The sequence below is a fragment of the Monodon monoceros genome, unplaced genomic scaffold (genome assembly GCF_005190385.1).
Source record: "Monodon monoceros isolate NGI ecotype Baffin Bay Population unplaced genomic scaffold, NGI_Narwhal_1 Super_Scaffold_16, whole genome shotgun sequence".
NCBI lineage: Eukaryota > Metazoa > Chordata > Mammalia > Artiodactyla > Monodontidae > Monodon > Monodon monoceros.
Window position 1 is genome coordinate 57,952,148 of NW_021703772.1, and position 27,073 is coordinate 57,979,220.

Below are 27,073 nucleotides of genomic sequence, written 5' to 3' on the forward strand. Positions count from 1 at the left end.
GCCTAACATTAATACTCCAAAAGGAAACATTTCACAAGGTTTTTGTTGGTTTGCACATAGTTGCTTATACTTCTTCATAGTCACTTTATGGAGCTAGAGAACTTTAAATATTGTACTTAAGAGAAACTCATCGTTCCATGGATTAGAAGAACTAATATTGCTAAAATGTCCATACTACCCAAAGTGATCTACATATTCAATGCAATGCCTATCAAAATCCCAATGACATTCTTTACAGAAATAGAAAAAGACATCCTAAAATTCATGTGGAACCACAAAATATCCTAAATAGCCAAAGCAATCTTGAGCACAAACAACAAAACTGAAGGCACCACACTTAATGATTTCAAAATATATTACAAATCTCCAATAATCAAGACAGTATGGTACTGGCATAAAAACAGACCTGTAGACCAATGGAATGAACTAGAAACCCCAGAAATAAATCCATACATCTGCGGTCAACTGAACTTCAACAAGGGTTCCAAGAACACTAAATGGGGAAAGGATAGTCTGTTCAATAAATGATGTTAGGAAAACTGAATATCCACATGCAAAAGAATGAAATTGGCCCCTATCTCACAGCATTTATAAAAACCAACTCAAAACAGATTAAAGACTTAAATATAAGCCCTGAAACCAAAAAACTAGTAGATGAAAGCATAGGGGAAGAAAACGTTCTTAACTGTGGTCTGGGCAATGATTATTTAGATATGGCACCAAAGCATAGGCAGCAAAAGAAAAAATAGACAAGTGGGATTACATCAAGCTAAAAACTTCTGCACAGTAAAGGAAACAGTCAGCAGAGTGAAAAGGCAACCTATGGAATAAGAGAAAATATTTGCAAATCATATATCTGATAAGGGCTTAATATCCAAAGTATATAGGGAAGTCATACAACGCAATAGCAAAAAAACCAAAAACGAACAAAAAACTCGATTTAAAAATGAGCAAAGGACCTGAATAGACCTTTTTCAAAAGAAGATATACAAATGGCCAACAGCTGTATGAAGAGGTGTTCAGCATCACTGATCATCAGGGGAATGCAAATCAAACCACAGTGAGATGAGATATCATCTCACACCTGTTAGAATGGCTGTTGTCAAAAAGACAAAAGATAACTGGTGTAGGCGAGGATGTGGAGAAAAGGGAACTCTTGTACACTGTTGATGGCAATGTAAATTGGTACAGCCGTTATGGAAAACATGGAGGTTCCTCAAAAAGTTAAAACTTTATTATGATCCAGCAATGGGTTGACTTTTCACTCTGTTGATTATTTCCTTTGCTGTGCGGAAGATTTATCGTTAGATGTAGTCTCGCCTATTTTTGTTTTTGTTGCTTTCAAATTTGGAGGGAGGTTTGGAAGTTTTTCTTACTTGGAGACTGTTAGTGGAACTTATTAGGTGTCCTATTTCTCTTATGGAATTAAGAAACAAAAAATATTACAGAGTAATTTAACATTTGGGGAGAGATTTGCAAGTTTGTTTTCACTAGGAGACTGTTAGTGGAACATACTAGGTGTACCATGTCTTTTATGAAATTAAAAACCAAACAATTTAAAAATAAAACAAAACCTGAGGCCAGCCTTTAAGATGTTAGGGTTGCCACTTTTAAACACCTTAAGGAGGAGCCTGGCACTCTCTCTCACCAGCACCTATCCTAGTTCTTGTTTTCAACCAGTATCCTAATTTGAAACCCTTTGGTAGACAACTGCCTCTAATGTGGTATTGATGATTTCCATCATGTATGTATATCCTGCTGATTTAATGTTTTAGAAAATTTGGTTTCTCCAAAATTTATCCCAAAGTAGAGAATCAGCCTGGCATGTGACTCCTGACACAATAACAAGCTAAGGATATAAATAAATCCTTAGGAAGAGCACACAATTTTAAAAAGTCACCTCCTCCAGAATTCTGTTCTCTTAATACTTTAGTTTTTGTCCACACAGTAATCTAACCTTCAAGGATTTGGGACATGTTAGTACTTTAAAGGCAACTTTTTATAGTCATTTGTATCATATATCCATCCGCCCCCCAGATTTAACTGAGGATTAAGTCTTAATTCTATTCTGCTTATTTTGTAAGTTAATAGGAGAGATACATGTATAATATTTCATTTCTGTTTTCCAAAACCTTGTTCAACAAATTATACTTTTATACTTCATCTTCTTTGTGACACACTATATCAAAGTTCCTCGGAGGACAAAGAGTCTTACTTAATAGTGAAGCCTATTGTGGCTTTAATAAAATATTCCTCAAGCACATGCTTTGACTATGTACATTTCATAACATCTTACTTCCCTGTATCTCAGTACAATTATTATCATTATTAGTCAGCATTCATTATTCGTATGTAATAGTATCTGACACAAAAATATCATTGCCCAGGGCTTCCCTGGTGGCGCAGTGGTTGGGGATCCGCCTGCCGATGCAGGGGGCACGGGTTCGTGCCCCGGTCTGGGAGGATCCCACGTGCCACGGAGCGGCTGGGCCCATGAGCCATGGCCACTGGGCCTGTACGTCCGGAGGCTGTGCTCCGCAACGGGAGAGGCCCGCATACCGCAAAAAATATATATATATCATTGCCCAAAGGGCAGAGAAAAAAAGACATATGTATAAACACCAAAGGAAATGGAACATAAATCTAGGAAAGAATTTTTTAAGTGAAGAGAACACATGCAGATATTGATTTTTCTTTCTTAGATATTTTACCACAGCACTGCTGGTATCTGAAAACCACTACAGATTATTTTCCTGATAAATACCATACCAATAGCTTTTTTTCAGGTTTACTAACTTCTCATATTAAATTATCTTACTATTCTTCTGGCTGCAAAATAGGAGAGCTAAAAAGAAAAGGGGAAATAGCCCAGTGGTGTTACACTTCTGAAGAACATTGTCAACTGCTTATTTTCTACATGTTTATATTTTGGGGGGAGCAAAAGTAGAACTGGATGTTTTTTTTAAAGTGTTGTCCAGACAAAAATTTAAAAGAAAAGAATATATTCATTTTTAGGTCATGGGAGCCAGAGGATTCTTGACATGGTAGATGATATCCTACAGACTGTTGTAGTAGAGATGACGTTTTTGGCTATGTGAATGGATTTGCCCAGATCAGGCCTGAAATGTCAGGCTCGTTCTTTCTCTTTTGTAGAACTCCCTTTTCTTGGAGTTCTAGCCCTTACATGTTCCACACCCTGATGGCTGCTTGTGGCTCTGCCTTACAAGCTTGCACAGTGCATTCATAAAGAGAAGGTCCATCTCTTGGAGGTATGTGATTTTGCTTTGATGGTTTGCTATTACAGCTCATTACTCCACAATTGTATGACATTGCTTCAGTGTGTCTTTTTAAAAAATCCACTTGGAACCCATGACTGATATTTACCATTTGATGGAACAGATGGGAAACTTTACATTGCAAGTGTCAGAAAGCCCAACCCATGCTCATGGAGGCAAAATGGGAAATTATTAACTCACATAGTAGGAAAAGTTCAGTGTTAGTTGAAGGTATCCCTTAGCCCAGGGGCTTAAAATGCTACCAGAATCCTGCCTCCCAGCTCTGTCTTCATTTTTTAGGCTCCCTATGGTGACAAGATGGCTGGCAAAGGCTCCAGCTGTGTATGTTCTCAGATTCTAGTCAGCTCCAAAAAAGAGACTATTTGAGCAAAAGGTCTAGGCCTGGTAGGCATTCACACAGTTATCTTATATGCCCATCTGTGAACCATTAGCTATGGTTTAGGAGAATGGAATGTGCTTATTGGCTTAGATCTAGGTTACATACCTTCCCCTGGAGCTTGGAGTAGGATCAGCTCCATACAGTTCACATGGATTGAGGACCGTTATCCAAAGACAAAACATCTATTCTGCATGGCTAAAAAATAAGAAATGCCCACTACAGCATTAAATGACAAATGAAATCACCAGTTACAAGACCCTACTGTACAGCCTATTGAATACAACAATGTTAATGTAACATTTTGCTGAGAGAAGCATGCTTGTAGAGCATGAGGGTAAAAGAATCCTGAAGCTGTTCAGCCTATATAAAGGGCATTGAGAATTGCTGATGAGGTTAACATCAGGTTCAAGCTCACATGAAAGATCAGTTTTAGAAACAAGAATATAATCTGAACTCCCACTTTCAGCCATGATAGAAGAAATAGATATACCTTCCCATTTTACACAACTAGCAAACCATAAAAAGTATATAAAACAACAGTCAGACATTGAACAACAGGTGTTACAGTTCTGTGATACCTAAAGAAGGAACACAAACAAGATGAGTCTTAAGAGTGCTCTCACTGCCTGGAGGCAGTTTCTAGGCCACAGCACATGGAGCGGGAATCCAAAGAGGACCTGCTGGTCTAACCAAGTTGAGGACGCAGAGACTGGAGTTTGGCAAGACAAAGCAGCTAAAATTTCTGGGGCAGGGTACCTGGGGGACAGAGATGTACACAGAAAGAGCTCTGGAGATCTGCATAGGAGTCTTCATGAGTCTTTGGTACTTATCTACACCTGCATGAGAAAAAACTATCAGAAAACCACCAGAAAGCAATAGGCTGAATAATTACTGAAATTGTCCCTGGGCTGCGTATAGTTTTGCCCACAAGTCAGAGTAGAAAGACATCATAAAACATAAGGCATTGTTTAAAAGTCCTCAAAATGGTATCATCATCTTAGTAACATGACTGAATTAGCAGTAGACTAAAGGCTGCAGTGAGGAAAGAAATGAAAACTATTTAAAACAATCCAAATGGAATCTCTAGAGATGAAAAATATACCTGAAATTTAAAATACATTGGATGGTATTAATGGCATATTAGGTACCACAGAAGACAAGATTAGTGAACCAGAAGACATAGCAATAAAAAATAACCAAAATGGAAGACAGAAAGAATCAAAAGTTCACGGTGGGGGGGGGGCACAGCATCAGTGACCAGTGGGACAATGCCAATCAATCTAACTTCAGTGTACTTGGAGTCAGAAGTACATTTTTATAAAAGAAGAAAATTACACTACTTTTTTATTAACATCTTTAAGTAAAGATTATTTCAATGTAGGAAAAATATGTCAACAGAGAAACATGGATTATTTTCCTTTGTCACTGGTACTCTTACATATTTTACAAAGTTCTTTAAAAAGCAGCAGGGGAAGTGGGAAGAATACTTGTTACATACAGATGAATAAAGAATGACAGCAGGGCTTCCCTGGTGGCGCAGTGGTTGAGAGTCTGCCTGCCGATGCAGGGGACACGGGTTCGTGCCCCGGTCTGGGAAGATCCCACATGTCATGGAGCGGCTGGGCCCGTGAGCCATGGCCGCTGAGCCTGCGCATCCGGAGCCTGTGCTCTGCAACGGGAGAGGCCACAACAGTGGGAGGCCCGCGTAGCGCAAAAAAAAAAAAAAAAAAAAATGACAGCAAAATTCTCATCAGCAACTATGCAAGACAATGGAATAATATTTTCAAAGTACGCAACGACAACAACAAAAACTATAACCTAGAATTCTATATCCAGCAAAACTATCTTTCAAAAGTGAAGACAAAATAAAATATTTGTTTTTTAAACAAAGAAAAACTGAGTGAATCCATTACCAAGAGACCTATGCTATAAGAATATTAAAGGAAGTTCTTCAGACAGAAGGAAAATAATTTCAGATGGAAATTTAGATCTGTACAAAACAATAAAGAATGCCAGAAATGGTAAACATATAGGTAAGTGTAAGATGTTTCTTTTCCTTCATTTTAGTGTTTTTTAAAACATAAGTTTACTGTTTAAAGCAAAAATAGTAATATGTAGTTTGTACAAGTAAAACAAATAACAATACCATAAATTACAGGGTGGGAGGAGTGGAAATGTACTGTTGTAAGATGCAGTATACGTGAAGTGGTATAATATTGAGGGTAGACTATAATACTGTTCAAGATGTGTACTGTAAACCTTAGAAGTCTAAAGAATAAAATAGTTATAAGCTAATAGAGGAGGCAAAATGGATTCATAAAAAGTATGTAATTTATCCAAAATTATGCAAGAAAAGAGAAAAAAGAACAAATGGAATATATAGAAAGAAAAAGCAAGATAACAGATTTAAACCCAGTTATACTGATAGTTACATTAAATGGAACTAGACTAAACACTCCATTAAAAGATAGAGGTTGTTGTCAGATTGGATTTAAAAACCAAGACCCAACTATATTCTGTCCACAAGAACCCCACTTTAAAGACACAGAGAGGTAAAAAGAAAAAGATATACCATATAGACAGTAATTCAAAGAAAATTAGAATAGCTATATTTATACTAAACATAGTTTTCAGAATAAATATTATTGGCAGTAAAAACATTAAAATTCATTAAGAGGGGACTTCCCTGGTGGCACAGTGGTTAAGAATCCACCTGCCAATGCAAGGGACACAGGTTCAATACCTGGTCCGGGAAGATCCCACATGCCGCAGAGCAACTAAGCCTGTGTGCCACAACTACTGAGCCCGCATGCCACAACTACTGAAGCCTGTGAACCTAGAACCCGTGCTCCACAACAAGAGAAGCCACCGCAACGAGACACCCTCACACCGCAACAAAGAGTAGCCCCCACTTGCGCAGCTAGAGAAAGCCCGCGTGCAGCAACGAAGACCCAACACAGCCAAAAATAAATAAATAAATAAAATTCATTCAGAGGACATAATTTAAATTTTATATGCACCTAAAAACAGAGATTCAAAATATGTAAAGCAACAACTGAACTGAAAAGTGAAATGGACAAATCCACAATTATAGATGGAGGTCTCTACACTTCTCTCTCAGACATAGGACAAATAGACAAACAGACAAATAGAACAAATGGAAAATTAGTAAGGGCTTAGAAGACTTGAACAACAGTATCAACCAATTTGACCTAGCTGATATTTGTATTCTACTTGGCAACAGCAGAATACACATACCATTCAAGTGAACATGAAAGATTCACCAAGATAGACAATATTCTGGGCCATAAAACAAGTGTCAATAAATGTAAAAGGATTGAAATCACACGAAGTATATCCTCTTACCATGACAGAATTAAATTCAAAATCAATAACAGATACCTGAAGACGTTCCCACGTATTTGGAAATTAAACAACTTACTGTTAAATAACTCATGAATTAAAGAAGCAATCACAGGGACATTGGAAAATATTTTGAACTGAATAAAAAGAAAAATACAACACATCAAAATTTGTGGAATGTGGCCGAAGTAGTGCTTAAAGTGAAATTTATACCATTAAGTGCTTATTTGGGGAAAGAAAAAAAAGGTCAAATCAATTAGCTTCCACCTTAGGAAACTAGAAAAAAAACCCAATTAAACCAATAGAAAAACAATGGAGAAAATCTGGATCTCTTTTACTAGAGCTTTAAAAAGGGTTTGAACTACATAGTTTAATAATTTTTTGGCACATTTTAATCAAACCTTTTTCCAGGTGTATTAGAGAAATACTTTATTCATAATATAATATGTTTTAACAGCAGACTGCTTTAGATGACATTTTTACAACCAAACCAAAGAGAAATTGAAATCTGGTTTTGTGGAAATGTTAATATTAGTACAGACTTGGAGGCTTTGTGGAATTATGGATCATAAGATAATGTGGATTAGTCTGAGGCTTTTTTTGTCTCTCAGTGTTCAGTTTACATACTGCAATGTGGTATAGAGATTATCTGTCACTCAGCTGTGTATTATACAGTGGACTTTATTGCACAACCAAGTTGATTCATTGATTTTATTTTCCTGTTATATCAATACCTTCATAATACAACTTTAGGAGATTGGTATTTTGAAGTATTGATTCACTGTGTCTATATTTTTTTACTACTGGTATTTTAATGCAAACGTTATTCCAAGTAATGAAACTAAACTGTGAAAGTAGAAGTGTTTTAGGTATGGCATGTGACATGTTTAAACTTTAACCGTTATTCACTTTAGAGGTAAAGCTCTCATTAGAGCTCCGATGAAAAGAAATTAGAAAGAAATTTGCTTCTGAAACCTGGAAAATGGCTAAACATTAAATTATAGTTTTTTTAATACTTTAAACACCCGTATTTTGAAATGGAAAGTGTTTTTTAATTACTGGGTGATATTTATTGTTATATCATTTATTATACAAACTGTACCTTGTAATGTGATAAATAAATAAAATAAATGCCTTGATTACTTTGGTGTTTCCACTGCCTGATGCCTGGATTTCAAGTCGATGGCTTTGTGCAAGGGGCCACTCTTGCAGCTTAGAACAGAACCTTGACACCAGAAACTGCGTTCGTGTTCCGGCGTTAATGTGGTTGTGTACGACTCTGAGCAAGTTCATTTGCACCACATCAGCTCAGCTGTAACTTATTTATTTATTTACTTTTGGCCGCACCACAGGATCCTGACCAGGGATCGAACTTGTGCCCCCTGCAGTGGAAGCACAGAGTCTTAACCACTGGACCTCCAGGGGAAGTCCCTCAGCTGTAATTTTTAGAGATATTTCCCCTTCATTGGGCTAGTGTTGATAGGGAAATGTAGATCATGAAGGAAGCCATAAAGAAATTTAAACTTTGTTAATAAAGCCCTGTATAGGATTATGGTGAATGGACTGTGTGAGTAGAATTGATAATAATTCATTATTTATTCTGTGCATGTTTAAAGTACTGTTTTATATGCCAATTAATAAAAACCATTTTTGTTTTTCATGTGGAAGAAGAGTTAAATTATTAATGTTGTCCTAGTAATTGCTCTACTAGTAAAGTAGGAGTAGTGTTGTCATAGCCTGACCATGTTATATCAGCTTTTTCCTGTAGTTATTTCTCATATTTAAGGGGATACCACTTATTTGTGGTATGACCATGGTATGTCCAGCAGGATTTTATAGTTATCTCCCTCAATTTTGAACAGTTTTCTCACTCTTGAAACATTAGGTCACTGAGTTTTCTATCATTTGTCATGCTTTTCACAGTAATACTTCTGATGGTGTTAACTACTTGTGAGGTGAAGTGTGTGCCTCACAGAGTCCCTGCACAACCATGTGTACTGGCCAGTTGTAGAAGCTGTTATTAGCACCTGCGCCCCTTCGCCAGCTGTCCAGTGCCCCCAGGCACACAGAACCTCCTAGATTCTGTCTGCCGCTGGCCAGAGGGTGTGCCCCTCCTATACCAGGCACTCACCAGCCCCAAGTACTGCTCGAAGCCATGTTTCAGCAAGTGCTCCGGGCATTCCTTCTGCCTTTCCTGCTGTGGGCACCACCTTTCATGTCCATTCCATCAGGACAAGAGGGGGAGGCATAGTCAGCGTGATATCAGTGCTGCTGGCTTAACCATACCCAAACCTTACTGTTTGTTATAGGTTTTTCCTGAAGAATGTTAAGGCCAGTAATAGTTTAAATAACAAGGCAAGAAGGTATTGCTTTGATACTAAAGATACTCCTATTTTTAAGTGCCCCCTCCCTACCTTTTTTTCCTGTAGGGAACCTCTATACAATTTTATATATTTGTTGTTAATGATCATAGCCAATGTTCTACATTCTCTTCTCATTATGTAGTATAAATCAACATATACTTTAACTGAAGAGGTCAAATTAGGACCCAAATTCTAAATTCCAAATCTTTTGGATCAAAATCAAGCCATCTTGGTGAGGCTAAAATTGGTTACTTAAAAGAGTACATTCTGGTTGCCCTAAAGATAAAAATGGAAAAGAAAAAAAAAAGAGAGCGAGAAAGCCTTTCCTGCCCAGCTGCCTGCCTACCTATGTTCCTTTCGTTTCGATTTGGATCATCTGTTCTCTCCCTTCATTGCCCAATACCGCGCTGGAGAACTGACTCATCAGGGCCTCCCAAATTAAGAGCAGCAGCTGAAATGTCATTCCCACCTTCTCAAGCACAATTTCATTTCCCCCAACGTTCTTACTGCGTCCAACAGAGTTTACATTTGCAGCAGGCTTTGCAGGCATGCTGCTTGGCTGTTTGCATTCATGCTTATTTCTACAGGTAGTGTTATGGCCTGGAAGGGATAATGAAGATGTGCTGAATTTTTCTTTCTCTTCTAATAGCATGGAATTCTTTTCCGTTGTTTCTGTTACTGACATTCAAACTGGAGATGTGAACATCAGAAACATGAGGAGCAGACATGCTGGTTTTCTTATAGAAGCCAGGGTTTGGGTCAGTAGGCCCAGTGAGCATGGCTTCAGTTTTTACCTAGGTCAGTACACCAGAGATACAGGACCCTTGGCCTGTGCCACGTGGGCCTCTCAGTAGCCCACCCATCTCCCTCGCTGTCTGTCCTTTTCAGCCTGCTTCTGACCATTGCCCTCCCTGTGACAGACTCTTTTGGGTCCATTAGTTAATCCAGTCTTTCATCTCCAGTTTTAAGGTGATTGATGTGACAGGAGGTATTCACAGGTGAGAGCAATCTCAGATGCCATGGTAATAAAGTTGTCCTTTTTCCAGTTGCAAAAGAGAAGAGGTCTTTAAAATAAGTTGCTATGCCCTTTGTTCATGAAGGTATAATTCAAGCCGTGTACTCTGTCACTTTCATTTGTTGAGATGTACCAAAAGCTTTGGAGGTGGCCTAGAAAAAACATACTTGTGGCCAACTTACGAGGTTACTTTTCTCAGGACCATCTCTGACCTCACTGATACTGTTATATGATGATGCTGATTGACACCAAAACATCCCCCAAAGGAATCCCTTTTTTATAAAATGATCAAGTGATTTGTTTAAATAACTCTAAGGAAGAAACAGTCCTGTTTATAAAGGAACTGGTTATTTTCCCACCTTATAAAGCCAATGTATGTCATTATGGTCATACAGTAAACAGAAACAGAGGTGGCTTCTGCTTATACGAAACAGTAACTAGAGACTAAATAATGTCACAGAATAAAAAGCAAGGTGCTAACACCTCCTTTCTCACAAGACCACCGTCCCTCAGCCTCAGCTACAAGAAACACAGACAAGGAACCAGAAATTCGGTGGGTTTCGTTTGGTTTGGTTTCTTAACACCTTCAAGAGGAAGACAGATGACACATTTTCTTGATTTATATCCAGTGCTAGCAAAGTTATCAGATTTCCTGGTCCATAACTAAGAACTGGTGGATGGAAAAGGGAGAAGGGTTAGGAGGAAAGAAAAAGAGCCAACAACTTTGGAGAATAAGAAGAGGCAGGAAAACTAAAACACAAACTTACGAAAACATAAAAATCTGGGGCAATTTAGAATTGAAATCCCCTAAAAATGGAAAATGTCACTTAATGAGTGTTCATTGTGTTCTGTTATGAAGACGTCAGTAACCTTGATTCCCTGGGTGTTGACCTGTGCAGATGTCTAAGGGCGTCTGCTACACTACAGGGAATCACAGGCACAAGTCACTCTGTCTTATAAACCAGGGCTTGGCCCGAGCTCCTGCACTCCTTGTGAACCACTCAGGCCTCCTTTCTACCAGGTCCCACCCTAGCTCTTTCTTAGCATTCTCCTAAGCAGAAAGAACCCCCAAGATGCAACTTTTGACCTTTTAATTATTGCGTTTTGAATGCCTGTTACATTCTGATTTGATCATTCTGAGACGGGTAATCAAAATACAACCATATCTAGGAAGCAGAATTATCTGCAGGTGTCAGTGCCCTAGAGCCTCATCTGCAGGAACAGCGCCCTGTTTCCGTCGTGCTAGGTAGAGGAGAACAAATGCACAGCTATTCTAAGTTGTACAATTTGTGCAACTGACTTGTTAAAGATACCTTTTTCTGAATTGGTAAAATATGTGATAAAAACATCACTGATAACTTAAAACTGCATATAAAATAAAACATTTAGATAAAGCTCAAATATAACACAATCACCCTTTTTAAAAGAAAGTATTTGTCACTTTTTCTTTAATGCACTTGACACTGTTATAGTATGATTGTAATGACATCCAGGAAAGAAGCTTGCTTTCAAGTCCAACAGCCCTTCTCTGAATTTCTGGCCAGTTTCAGTTCCTATTCCCCACTTTTTCTAAACTCTTCATTGGCTCCATGACTGAACTTACTTCCTAACACACAGAAACTAGACCATTGGGTATGAACTGCCTTAGCCTTCTGCCCCCCAGCCCCCACCACTCCTGCACTGCACAGCCATCCTCTCCCCCTTACCCTTGGCCCTGCCAACACAGGGAAGGGGAAGAGTTGAGTTTTCTCTTATTCAAAACTAATCCCTCTGCCCTGGCTCCCATCTCCATTGGTTGCCCTCAGGAACCTTACTCCATGGGTTATCTCCTCTTTCTCAGGAATCTTCAGTCAGCCATTTCCATCTCTTCCACTGTTTCCCTCCCACCTCACTTCCAAACCTGTTCTGCTACTTCTCTTCCCCCTGTTAATGCCATCTTCCCCCTAAGAGTTAGCCCTCGTTCTTCCTCTCTCCTTTGCCTCTGATTCAGTTAGTCACCAAGCGCTGTTGATTCTGCCCCATGTTCTCCATCAGTGCTGTCTGAGTTCAGATCCGTGTCATCTGTTACCTGGACTACTGCTGTAGTACCCTAGTCTGTCTTCCTCCAGCCTTGTCCCCTCGACTGTGTCACTTTCCTTAAAAATCTTCAGTGGCCCTGCATTGCTGACTGAACAAAGTATACATTTGTAGGCATGGAAGAAGCCCTGTCTGCCTCTCAACTCCTGCCACGCCGGTCATTAGGGTCACCTAATGCACCCCGCTCCAACACGCCTACCCCCATTCAGGCCTGTTCTGCTCACCTGGCTGACCCTGCTCATCCTGGAAGCCGCAGCTCACACATAATACCCGAGCAGTGCCCACCCCAGCTACCCTCACACTTTGCAGACACTTTCAGAAGAGGCTTTTCACATTATATTTAACAGGAGAAACCTATGGTGAATTCCTTGGGCCAATATTTGCTTTAATCTTTGTATATGTCATCACCTAATAACTGTTTATGAATGAATAAAAATAATTAATGAGTGACGTCTATTTGTTTTGATGACCTCTAGGGGAATAAAAAAGACAAAAAGACTACAATACTCCATTTTTACAAATACAATCCAGCGTCATGAAAGTCACAAAACAAACAAAATTTAAGAAATAACAAATTTTAGATACAAAAATTCAAAAGGGAATCCAGTTAAATCCTGTTATACAAATACAAGTTTAGTAAGCTTCCAGTGCTTCAAGGCCTACTTCTAGAACCATTTCCTGGAGAGCTACATAACCTGCCTTACAAACAGTTTAAAAAAACGAAAGTAAAAACACCACCACCACTAAAACCAGCCCCCGAGATGCCTTTATAAAAACCTGTCCAAGAAGGAAATGTATAAAGAACAATTTCCTGAAGATTTACTTTCTGAGATACGTGTGTGATCCTCTGATTAGAGAACATTGGGCCGCTCGGACAGTGAAACCCTTCCTTCAGCATATGTAATATGAAGAAATGCCCCAAGGTTTTCAAAAGGCCACATTCATTACTGCTTTGTGAAGGTGAAGGAAGGGAATTGGTTCTATCACAACATCTCAATACCCAGTTGTGTTTGCCAAGAGCCCTTCTCTGTTTCAGTGGTTTACATACCAGTAGAACTTTAACACCCTTTATCATGAGTTAACTGGCAGGTACAAAGCCAGACTTCCTCCACACTTCTAATCCAATTTATTAACCTTACCAAGTTAAGTAAAACTGGATTATCCTGAGACTTCCCCTAAAAATAACTTCACAATTCTCTAGCTATTTCATGATTATATAACTTTTAAAATACGAGTCAGTGCTATCTATTTCACTCATTCGCCTCAGATTAAAAGCAAGATTACATACTTTATCCAGTTTTATTCACTCAGGGGAACACAGAAGAAAATAAAGACATCACAGACTATCTGAAAGCTGATCTTGAGCTCGGCTTCAGGAACTCCAGGAAATGCTTTCAGTTTACAGGCTGTGAACATCATTAACAATCCAGAAGCAACTGTATCTGCATTCCTGACCCTTTTCCATAAAAGACATAGAAGGGATTATGGCCGCCTTTTCAAAATCAACACAGCATTTTGTACTTGAGCTTACTTGGCAGTGATCAGAGTCACAAGCACATACCTGCTTGGAATGAACCCGGGGTTATTCACTGCTACCATATATGGATATTTTGGCCAGTATTAGTATTTCGAATTCTGATATACCATATTTCATTGATTCTACTATATGCTTTTTTTTTTCATTTTAACATCTCTGAAATTGGGATTAAGCTTATAATCAGTGGCATGTCATAAATTAATTGTCATGGTTTTTCTAAATGGAATATATGTATCTTACATGCAGGGTAAGTCTTATGTTCAGTAGCCTCTTAAGTTTGAAGTACGTTTATTTATTTATTTATATATTAAAAATCACTAATATACAAATAAGACCTAATTAAACTTAAAAGCTTTTGCACAGCAAAGGAAACCATAAACAAAATGAAAAGACAACCTACAGAATGGGAGAAAATATTTGCCAACTATGTGACTGACAAAATATACAAACAGCTCGTATAGCTCAATATCAAACAAACTATCCAATCAGAAAATGGGCAGAAGACCTAAATAGACATTTCTCCAAAGAAGACATACAGATAGCCAAAAGGCATATGAAAAGATGCTCAGCATTGCTAATTATTAGAGAAATGCAAATCAGAACTACAGTGAGGTATCACCTCACACCGGTCAGAATGGCCATCTTTAAAAAGTCCACAAACAATAAATGCTGGAGAGGGTGTGGAGAAAAGGAAACCCTCCTATACTGTTGGTGGGAATGTAAATTGGTGCAGCCACTATAGAGAACAGTATGGTGGTTCCCTAAAAATCTAAAAATAGAACTACCATATGATCCAGCAATCCCACTCCTTGGTGTATATCTGAAGAAAACCATAATTCGGAAAGATACAAGAACCCCAAAGTTCATTGCATCACTATTTACAATAGCCAAAACATGGAAGCAACCTAAATGTCCATCAGCAGATGAATGGATAAAGAAGACATACGCATACACACACACATGATGGAATACTACTAAGCCATAAAGAAGAATGAAATAATGCCACTTGCAGTAACATGGATGAACCTAGAGATTATCATACTGAGTGAAGTAAGCCAGACAGAGAAACACAAATACCATATGATATCGTTTATATGTGGAATCTAAAAGGAAGGAAAAGACACAGATGAACTTATTTCCAAAACAGAATGTTTACCAAAGAGGAAAGGGGAAAGGGGGTGGGATAAATTAGGGGGCTGGGATTAACATATACACACTACCGTGTATAAAATAGATAACTAACCAACAAACAAAAAATCACTTATATAAATAGAACAGTAGTAAAAATGACAGTCTTAGCTGTGAATTTCATTATTTGCCGTAGCTGGTTTGGTAGATATTCGTCACACTTTGTGATTTTCCCTCTCTTGTATTACTGTTTTCTGATGGAGGAAATCATATATATGTAAGAAATTATCTCTAGTAAATGCAATTTGATACAGATCAGTAACTTCCTTGTTCCCTGTCCCTCCCTTTTCTCTTGACTTTTTTTTTTTTTTTTTTTTTTGCGGTACGCGGGCCTCTCACTGTTGTGGCCTCTCCAGTTGTGGAGCACAGGCTCCGGACGCGCAGGCTCAGCGGCCATGGCTCACGGGCCCAGCTGCTCCACGGCATGTGGGATCTTCCCGGACCGGGGCACGAACCCGTGTCCCCTGCATCAGCAGGCGGACTCTCAACCGCTGCGCCACCAGGGAAGCCCTGACTTATTTCTTGAGTACATTTTTAGCCAATATTTGCTCAGAAGTCTTAAAGTGTTACTGATAATATTCAAGATATTATTCTTTAATGTTTGGGGTTTGGATTTATTGCTTCTCTATTCTACCAATATTTTTTCATTTAGGTTAAGCTAGAATGGCTTCTCTTTCCTATCCATAAAGTCTATAGGTATCTTGGCATTTGAATCCTTCTTCTTTGGAGGTTCCTTTCTTAGGGATAAAAGAATCAGATGCAGTAAAACCTTTATGAGCTGGAATGATGAGTGAATAATTACTGTATTCAAACAGGGTTTCTGATCAACTGTAGCTTCTGCAGTTTCTAAAATATATTCATTTTCTTTTGCTAACATAGTATCAAATGGTTCTGAACAGATATTAGCCCTTTTTGATGATTCTGTTGTAACCAGCCACTACCCGTGGCCCTGACTGTGGTCACAGAGGACAGGAGATGGATCATCTGACAAAATCCTTACAGACAGATTCTATCTACATCACTCCTCATCCCCATGCATGCCGTAGCGCTCAGAATATGCCCGTACTTGTATAGCGCATAGATGAGACTGCTTCCAGCTGGAGGGGACCAGTTGGAAAATTCCACTGTAGAAATTGTTTTCAAAAGTAAATAGCAGAATATTGGTTTGATTTATCACCATTTCTAAAACAAAGAGGAAATCAAGCTCTGAAGGAAATTGTAACTGCTTGGCAGTTCTACTCAACCAAGGTTTTTCTAACTGTAACCATATTGTGCCTCTTGATACTGACTATGGCTTGTGTATGACTGCTTGGAAGGGAAATAATCTCCTCATCTGTAATCTCCCCTCGGGCCACTTTGTCACTACTCTTTTTCAGGTCCACACGTTCAGGGGGCCGCACTGGTGTGAATACTGTGCCAACTTCATGTGGGGACTCATTGCTCAGGGAGTGAGATGTGCAGGTAAGAGCTCTTCCCTTTTCGCCTGATTGTGTAAGTTACGAAGCTATAAGGAGTAACTCATGAGGAGCTTTGTTATTCTGCACATATAATGGGCTAGACCCCCGTTTGCTCTTAACATGCAACAGGCTGGATTTCTCAGGCAGCCAATTTGACTATTGATATTTTATCTGCCCTTCACCTTCTTGTACTTAATGGGCAGCAGTCTGGTCCTTTAAAAAGAGAGAAGCTGTCTTGTTCAGAAAGTCTGATAAAAGGAGATAAAAGTAAGGCAGTTATATTTGCCTTGCCTTTGATGTTGCAGCAACTAAATTTATAAGAATGATTTTTTTAAAGCAGTGTACAGGGACCTATGATTGTTGCCTTAGAAACTGAATTTTAAAGATAACTTGTGAAGCTGAATTGTCCTTACTAACTTTTGTGAAATCAAATTGAAGCTTTAAAAATCTGTGAATTTATCTTAAAAGATGATTACCAAATTCTGAAAAACCACTTAGTCACTAATATTTTGTTTCTGACATTTTAAAATCTTGAATATGCCATATCCTCTTTATAAAATATGACCATAGTATTTTAGATTTAAATTTAGAAACTTGAAGGTTTCCACATAAAGAAATAACCAACTCAGGGATTTATTGAAATGCTTTATGAAATAAGTAGTTATTCGCATAGTGTGAAATTCATTTGTATAGAGCTATACTGAGCACTGGCCATTTATTCAAACTGCTCTAAATTCTGGTGTAGGCTTAAAAATAGTTATTTAAATTTCAGATGTGTAATGTTAGGTCATAGAAGTTTCTTTCTGCTATTTAAATTGTAAAACTAAAAAATACCTTCTTACATGTCTTTTGCCTGAAGCTTAACTCTAAAAATGTATGTGAAGAGTAAAGTATTTCAAAATGGTAACTGAAGTAATTCTGTCAAATTTAGCACTGTAAAAATCCACATTTCTTTTGTGACATGATTCCTAATGGAATATTTTCGCTGTCCATTATGTGCAGAAACTTCTGGGGTTTGATTTTTCTTATTTCTAAATTGCCTTTTCTTTGAATAGCAAGGTGTGGTATGCATTGCATGTGAACGTTCCAAGTCGCCCTTCCTTCAGTTATAACTCCCTTAGCACCACTAAGGCATGATAAGGTTCCAGGCATGTATCACTAGCTAGATCCATTCAGGAACCTCGCTGCCATGAGGAGGGGGAAGAATTCCTCACGTCTTGACTTTGAACTGTGCAGAGGTGTCCGTCAAGGAGAGCCTCAGCTCAGAGCCAGTCTAATTCCTCCAACATCCTAGAGGGCTGACAGCCCCATTTGCAGTTCTCTGCCCAGAGAATAAATGAGGACAACATTGTCTTTCTGGCTGGTGGTTACCCAGAGTCAGGATGAGGACCCATCACTAGGAAGGTTGTGGTTGAGCCTTTGAACTGGAGGAAGGTTGTGGTTGAGCCTTTGAACGGAACATAGTCGTGTAGTTAAGAACATCCACATCGTTGTGGTGTTTCAAAGGCAAATGGAGTGCCCTTTCCAAAGCACAAATCACCTGCTCGAAGAATGGTCGTCTTCATAAGCCTGGTTTGCCTTTATGACATAGCCTTGACCAGCTGAGACTGCAACGGTTTCTTACACATTTTAAGACTGTCACTAATGCAAAAGCTTTTCTTTTACTAGAGTGATGATGTTTATCGTTTACATTTTGAAAGAGTGAAGGCCATCTACATGGAAATTCTGAGTCAGCTATTAGCAGAGAACTAGCACAGCACATGTGAATAATCTTTGGCCATATGCTACAACCCCATATCATGTTTAGAAGAAGTGTTTTGGAATGTTTATGATAGTGATAATGTGAAGGAAAAGAAGAAAGAAAATGATTCACCCCATCCCATAGCCACCCACTTGAATAGCCTCCACTTTTTATTGTGAGTAAATGTCAACAGTGTAAAGAAAAGCCTTTTCACTTTATGTTATATCTTGTCTTCAAAAGCATTATATTCTATGTGATTGCAACCCTATTACTGAGCAATACAAGAAGAAGTCAACCCATTTTTTTAAAATACGGAAGGTTAGGATTTGAATTACTTCTGTTTTCTACGACAACTAATTACATTTAGATTGACGGTGGGATTCTTTCATCTGAAGTGGCTCATCCTGACCTTTGAGCCATCTACTTTATATAAAACAATGCAAAGAATTAAGAACTTCGAGAGAGAGAACTAACTGTGGTAGGGTGAACGTTGGCTCCCCAAAGATGTCTACATCCTAATGCCTAGAACCTGTGACTGTTTCCTCTCATGGCAAAGAAGAGTCTGTGATTAAGTTAACGAAGTTGAGATGGGGAGATTACTGTGGACTGTCAGAGTGGCCCAGTGTAATCACGATCAAAGCGTCCCTGTAAGAGGGAGGCAAAAGAGGCTGAGTCAGATAAAAGGTATAAGAACAGAAACAGAGGTCAGAAAAGAGCAAAGATGCTATGCTGCTGGCTTTGAAGATGGGGGAAGGGGGCCATGAGCCAATGAATGCAGGCAGCCTCTGGAAGCTGGAAAAGGCAAGGCAAGAAACAGATTCTCCCCTGGAACCTCCAGAAGGTCTTAGGCTTGCTAAGGCCTTGATTTCAGTCCAGTGAAACTGATTTTGGGCTTCTGACCTCCAGAACTGTTAGATGATACACTCATGTTGTTTTAAACCACTGAGTTTATGGTTATTTGTTACAGCGGCAACAGGAGACTAATACATTAGCCACTAAGCATTAAAGCTTTTACTTCCAAAGAAAAATGGAAGTAATACTGCCTATCAGAAAAGAGATGTATTTATCTGCTTTTGACCCCTAAGACAGCTTGCTTTGTTCTGGTTTCTTTTTTCAAAATCCACCAAGGCAGAAGAGAGGTTGTCAGGAATTTTTAAAGGAATGTTTGCCAAAAGCAGCAGTTTTGTATCCCACCACCCCCCTCTTTTTTTTTTTTTTAACATTATGCGAAGTGTTGGGTGATGTTCCAGTCACCAGGCTGGTGGCAGAGTAGCTGAAGGAATCAGACTGAATCCAGCTAATAGCAAGCAAGCTGTCCCTTCAGTACTGAAAGCTCTAGGCTTGCTCAACGCCCACCGCTGACAAGGACAACTGAGGGAGCAGCAGGGACAGTCATGGGGATGCAGTCATTGCAGACATGATCTTCCCAAAACTCCACAACATGAGGTTCCACAGTCGGCGTTAAATGTCTCACCTACCACAGTCTCCCTTACGTTAGCCTTCTTTAAAGTGAGTAAAATGACGTTGCAAGAGACCATCTAACTGCAGCTTGGGAGTGGTGCTCCTTTACGAGCAAAGTAAGTGGCCTTCAAAAGTTAAGTGCAAAGGATCATTGTTGTTCAGATGGAATAATTTTCCCAGACCATTTTTCCTTTCTTTATGAAATTTAAGCTTATAGGTTAAAGTAATCTATTATAAGATCACCAAACATCTCTCTCATGAAAAAGATCATTATTCTACCAGCATTCCTGAATTGTTTTCATTTTAGCCTTCCCAAAATATTCTAAGAAGTTAAGCCGGATAATAATTGTAAATCAGACACATCAACTTAGTGTTGGTTATTTATGAAAGTGACTTCATTTTTCCAGTGTATCATTGTCATTGCTGCCGGCCCCCAAAAGGAAATGGCAGCAGTATTTTTCCTAATAATAAAATGTATTTATTGCTTTGCGTATACAAGCACTTAACTTTTAGGTTGGAGAAGGGGAAGTAATGTCTTCGATTTTAATTACTGCTTTGATTGTACCTAAAAAGTTATGTTTGTCCTTGTAACCCAATGAGAAATTGGTTAGACTTGCTTACGACTTTCATGTAGCTCCTTTTAATTGAAAACAATGTTTTCATAAATATCCCAAAGAACAAAGTATTCTTCTTAATTTTGCTTCTGAAAATAATGACTTCTGATGCATGTTAGAAATGGGCTAGTCCCACTTTTCCTGGGTGGGCGTGGAGGTGGAGGTAGGGACAGCTAAGAGACATGTTTTAAAATAAAACTTCTACCTGCAATTAATTTAAAATAGGAACACTCATAGAAAAGAATGAATGATTACCTTTCCTTTCAAAACACACATTAACATTACCCCTTAATCCTATCAATAGAATATAAATAATATCGGCTATTTATTTCAAAAAATAGGTTTCTGTGCTTTTTAGATATAAAGCATGCATGTTTTTTAGGGAAATCAAGCCCAGAAAAACCTGAAAGTAACCTCAAGTTAATATTCTAATAGAAATACTTGATTAATAAGGACAGAATGAAATATGATTTGAATTTCTCATTCCTCCTTTCATGTGTTTATTCTGTGCTTATTAACTTGAAGAATTGGGAGGGGGCAATGTGATTTAATTGTAACATAAAAATAACCTACCAAACCAAGAGATGCAACAAATGAAATAATTTTTTATGGACTTTTTTTTTCACTTATACTGTAGAGCTTCCCTGGGAAAAATTGAACTCTATAGAAGTTATATGACTTTAATAAATAAGTATGAAAACCAAATAAAGTCTTAATAGCAACCTGAAATATTGATATACTGCTAGTCCCTGAAGCAGCAATTTTCAGAGCAAGCGCAGAGCTGGTATATTGCACTGTGAACTTAAGGGTATAACGATACTTCATTTTAATGCCTTTACCCTATCCTTTGGTCTTTTGAAGGACTTCATATCCAATCCTGCCAAAAAATTTGACCTGTGAAATTTATTTCTAAAATTGAGCATAATATATTGTCCCATAGTTTAATCTTATCCAAATGTAAGAAAGAATATGAGTTTAGGAAACATTTCCCTTCTTGTTAAATACCTAAATCTGAGGTCAGTCATCTCTTTATTCAGTTTTCACTGAGTCACAAATAAATTAGGCATTTGCTGATGTGTAAAATGGGAGGTAACTGCAAACGTTCAAAGGAAAAACATTAATATTAGTATCAGACCATTAGTGCCATTCAGATGTTTTGATATTCTGTGGATGCATCTAAATTTTACTGTTTTACCTTCTAGTGGATTTCCACTTACTTAGGAAAGAATGTGACAAAACAAGAATATAATGGGTAGGTTTTATCGCTGCTTTTTAAAAGTGCTTGCCAAATCACATATAGATTTCTGTAACAGTAAGATACAGCAGAGCCTTTTAAACTCAAGTATATACAACAAATAATAGGTACAACATACGTTATTGAATAAGAGGTTGAAAATAGCAAATTCATCTTCAACCCTGAAAACAATGACTCAGCGTACACGGTGTACTGCTGGTGAAAAGTGGTATATATATCACTCAGTGGGAAGAGCAGAGGCTGGGAATTAGGAAGCCAAGGTTTAAATCTCAGTTCTACCAGTTTCTGGCTGAGCAACTTGAACAAGTCATTTAGCCTCTCTGAGCTTCGTTGTCTTTGTGAAAAGAAGACACTGGGGTAGGTTGTTACTAACAGCCATTTCCAGCTGGACCTGTGACTTCTGTGTACACAGAATATGAGGCACATCAACATTATTTTTAGATAATGAAGCTCTGCTGACTTTTATACTTTTAAAATATTATGTAAGAGTTCTTCCAGTTCTAGACGAGTTGAATAAATATGTTTTATTCCTCACAATAATGATAACGAAAGACCCTGGACAGAATATATACATCAATTATCAAAAGACTGAAAGTTGGGTAAAGGAAGGAAGGCTGATTAGGGACCTCAGGACTCAAGGAACCCAGAAGCGAGTTGCCTGGTGGTATTTTGGATTCTGGGGTTTTTTGAAACTCCTGTGTATCCCAGCCTGAGCATTAAAGATACCCACAACCCATAAATGCCAATAGGCACAGACAAATCCCAAGAAAAGCTGGCTCTTCCTAGCCAAAGCCCTGGGAAAAGGGCACCCAAGCCGGACAGAAGTCTTTTAGCCGTATCTACCATTCTCCAGGTGAACACCATGATAAAGCCACATTGCTACCCCTACCCACGGACTTCTGCTGGATGCTGCAGCAGAAGGCTGTGGGTAGAACCCTGTTCTCCAAGTACCAGGAAGATCTCAACTCAGATGAAAAAAGAAATCAACAGTCGCCAATATTGAGATGACAGAGATGTTGGAATTATCAGACAAGGAAAGCAGCTATCATGAAAACGTTCCAAGAAGCAATTAGAAACACTCTTGAAACAAATGAAAAAAATAGGAAATATCAGAAAAGAAATAAAGATGTAAGAAAGAACTAAATGTAAATTTTAGAACTGAAAATTTTATTAACAAATAAACCCACGGGATGGGCTCACTGGTAGATACGATATGTCAGAGGAAGGAATCTGTGAAGCTGAAGATAGATCAGTAGATATTATCCAATTCAAATGAGAGCAAAAATAGATTTTTAAAAGTGAACTGAGCTTCAGAGACCTGTAGAACAGAAGATTTAGCATTTGTGTTGTTGGAGTCCTGGGAGAGGATAAAGAGTGAGAGGGTGGAAGATATTTGAAAAACTGGTGGCTGAAGACTCCCCAGATTTGGTGAAAGCAGTCAGAGAAAAATGATGTACCTATTTGGAGGTACGTTTATGTAAATGAAGTGTATAAAGAACAGTGTAGATGAGGAAGCAGCTATAACCCCAGCATCCAAGTCCTTTTCAGGACCTGGCATTCACATCTGACGAACACAGAATTGGCCTAGAAGTCAGCTTAGCTCCTGACCTTAAGCTGATTATGACATTGCCTTACAGTGAGCCCTGGGGCACTACCTAGGAAAGGCCTCTCAGAATGTTTCATTCTTCTAAATAATAACAGAGTCATGGTAAACAATTATAATTTACTATGTGCAAGCATTTTATGTGCATTAATATTAAAGCCTCACATTAACATAATAATAGAACCTAAAATAGATCTAATATTAATGGATAAATACTATTATTATTCCCATTTTATATAACTGAGGCACAGAAGGTTTAAGTAACCCCCTCAAAATCACACAGCTAATAGATTCTAGATCTAACTCTAAATTACGGAAGTTATACAAAACATTAAAATTTCAGGGGAAATGAGGTCCTTTAAGTGGCCATTGCCACTGAGTTGCCTTATGATTGAATCAGAAATCTTATTTATATCTAATATAGAATAAAGAGGAATTTGGGGTTCGGGTTATGTATTCATTTGGACATTATTTAACTACACAGAACAGTGTTGGGTCATTTCTTCAGATGGTACAGATTCAGCTCCTTGCCCTGGCAGCCTTTACATATTCAAAGAAGCACCTGTTCTTCTTTAGTGATGACGATGTTTGGACACTATTAGCATGGGCTGTGCCATCGCCAGTGCTGTTCACGTACACACACATGTTCAAAGACTCAGCTTCCCTCGACACCTAGCCTGTTTTTGCACATGGGAGGTGCTCAGTACACATGACTTCTTCCCTTAGAGTCACCACAAGCCTTAAGTTCTTTTTTCAAGTTGGTAATATCTACATATTTAATGAAAGAACAATTCTATTTATAAGTTTTGGCTAATTTTCCTTGTCTTTGTTAACTGTTACTGCCATATATATAACTAGATTTCAGCTTTACCAAAAGTCATAATAATGATGATGATCATCGGTATTTGTCTAACATTTTATAATATGCAAATCACCTCGAATGCATTGGCTTATTAATTCTCATAACAATTCTGTGAGGTAAATGTTATGCTCCCGTTTCTGCCCAAACAGCAAGCAAAACTGAAGCTTGCCCAAGGACCACAGACAGTGGTCGTGGGACTGTATGGTTTTCAAATCCATTAAGACCTGGCTATAAATTGTGTGTACCTCAGTTGGATTGGATTTATGGGAGGTCAGCATCAAGTTTTCATGAACTTAAAAACAAATGGGTAATATTTTAAACAAACATAAAGGTGACATTTATTTTTAGTTAAATTATTCAGGTATGGTCCATGTCTCTTAGGTCCAATTTAGCAAAATATTTGTATCCCTCTCTATTTCTTCTAAAATGCCATTGTGCTCTTCTTGTTGAAAATAAAATACCTCAAAATATTAACTAGAAAATATTTGGGTTCTGGCATCTTAGAAGCTATAACCCAACAAAATGACAAAGCAAAGGAACAACTTCAGTAGAGGCAATATGGTATAGGTGTTAAAATCGTGGACTCTACAATCTTTGTAGCCTTGAATTTCAGCTCAAATGTACTAAATGCCATGGGTAAGTTACTTAACACGTACGTGCTTGGTTTCATCAGGTTTATGAAAGAGAAGAATAAAAGTACCTGGTTTATAGAGTTTTCTGTAAATAATGTAAAGCACTTGGAATAGTGCTTGGCATTAGTAAGCTGTTGATAATAGTAGTAACAAATAATAACTGTGGCTATTTTTAGCTACTAGATGTATTCTATATTCATTATCTTATACATATATATAAAGAGTTAGGAGTAGATACATATATGAGCAGCATCAACTTAAGAGGGCCCTGGGATACTCTTACTTTTGGAGGTTCAATTCCACCTCATATCAGATTTATTAAAATGCAGTTATATCCACATTGAATATAATTTTTTATATAACTTTAAAGAAATGGAACTTTAAAGTTTTAGTTGGCTAGTTGGTGTAATGTTACATTTTGTAGACATTTAATTGAACACTTACTAATTTTGTTTGGCCTGGGTTGGTATTCTCCTGAGACCATACAGCAAGTAAATGACAGAACATGAGCTAGAATTCTAGTCTTCTAACTTAAAATCAGAATTTTCCTAAAGAATGAGAAGAATGTTTCCCCCACTCTGCAGGCTGGAAGCTAGTCCCCTTTTAAACCTAATTCAAGTTGGAGTGTCTTGCCAAAATAAACCTCCAGAATGCTCAAAATTCTGAAAATAATAATGAATTTTTCCTTTCTTTATTCTTTAGATTGTGGATTGAATGTTCATAAGCAGTGTTCCAAGATGGTCCCAAATGACTGTAAGCCAGACTTGAAACATGTCAAGAAGGTGTACAGTTGTGACCTGACAACACTCGTGAAAGCCCACATCACTAAGCGGCCCATGGTGGTGGACATGTGCATCAGGGAGATTGAATCTCGAGGTGAGGCGTTTCCAGCAAGGTTCGGAGCAGTCATAACTCACTGCACAACCAGGTTTTCTTTTGCAAGTTTAGGGGGAATTATTTCAGATAACAAATGATCTGAAAGTCTGAAATCAGTTAACAGATAATCAACCAGCATGATTTCAAGGTACATTTAACCAGTTATAAGAAATATGCTTAAAATATATTTATGGTTGATGCTTCCTGTCTGTAAAAGTTGATATGTAGGTACCAATTCATTTTTCAGTTTTTATATTTTTTCTTAGGTCCAAAAAGCGAAGGTATAAATGCTCTGTTTAAAACTATCCTAGGCCAAAAAACCAAAAACCAGAACTGCATGCACCCTAATTATTCTTTGCCACTTGGGAAAAACTGCTATATGCCTATTAATATAGTTTATCTTAGTCTTCCGTTATGTAAAAGAATTTATGGTGTAAAGGGGGTGATGAAATAATTTCCCTTAAGACCTAAGGTATTTGATCTAGTTATACAAAATGATGAGCCAAATTACAGATATTCAAGTCACAGTAGGTCAGAATTAAAGAACTGTGAGTGAAATGGTTTTATTTTAGGGGAAAAGTGCGAAGAGGTTTCTAAACATGTATATTTCATCATTCTTCCTGACACATTACTTCCCCAGCCTAAAGTATGAGAAGTTAAAATTCGAAGAAAAGGCATAATCCCAAAGAAACTAATTAGCTTCCCTGCTTTATTTCTACAGGTCTTAATTCTGAAGGACTGTACCGAGTCTCAGGATTTAGTGACCTAATTGAAGATGTCAAGATGGCTTTTGACAGAGGTGTGTTTTCCAGCAGGTTCATTAACTTAGGACAATAATTCTCTGCCAAAAAAAGGCACAGTTTCTTATGTTATTCTTTCCATTATTTTTCTAAATCATTAATGATTATTATGCCAAATGAAAAGACTTAGCTTATAATTTTTATTATTTTTTGTATTAGTTGTAAGTATTAAACTGTTAAATTTCAGGGTGAGAAATAAGCATAAAATTTAACTGTATTACCAACATTTGAGTGTCCAAGCCTGGTCCACGTTCACCAAAATGTATACATAGCAGTTAAATTTACCAAGAACCATGGAGAAAACAGTGGAGGTTGATGGTAGGGGAGGGAATCTAAGTCATTGCAGATCTCAGATTTTCCAGGTTTGCGGTTGCCCACCTAACTCTGCCTGCCGTGCATGCCTCCCCGGCATCTCGTTATCAAAGTCTGAGCTCATGTCAGGGCAGGAATCTGAGAGGAACTGGGGACCTTCTGGCATCAGACCTCCCACTGTGGGAGGAAGGACCCAGCCAAAGAAGAGCTCAATGGGACTTTTCTTTTAACTAACGTTTAAAT

At 38.1% G+C, this 27,073-nt stretch overlaps 1 protein-coding gene across 2 annotated transcripts in view; it reads left to right on the top strand.

The window, feature by feature from the left end:
* Positions 1-27,073, top strand: part of CHN1 (chimerin 1) — a 175,969-nt gene that overhangs the window by 137,134 nt on the left and 11,762 nt on the right. For both annotated transcript variants that reach the window (XM_029225827.1, XM_029225828.1), the window contains 3 exons: positions 16,594-16,678; positions 25,545-25,718; positions 26,440-26,517. In XM_029225827.1, coding sequence (XP_029081660.1) covers positions 16,594-16,678; positions 25,545-25,718; positions 26,440-26,517 — 337 coding nt within the window. The remainder of the gene's footprint in view (positions 1-16,593; positions 16,679-25,544; positions 25,719-26,439; positions 26,518-27,073) is intronic.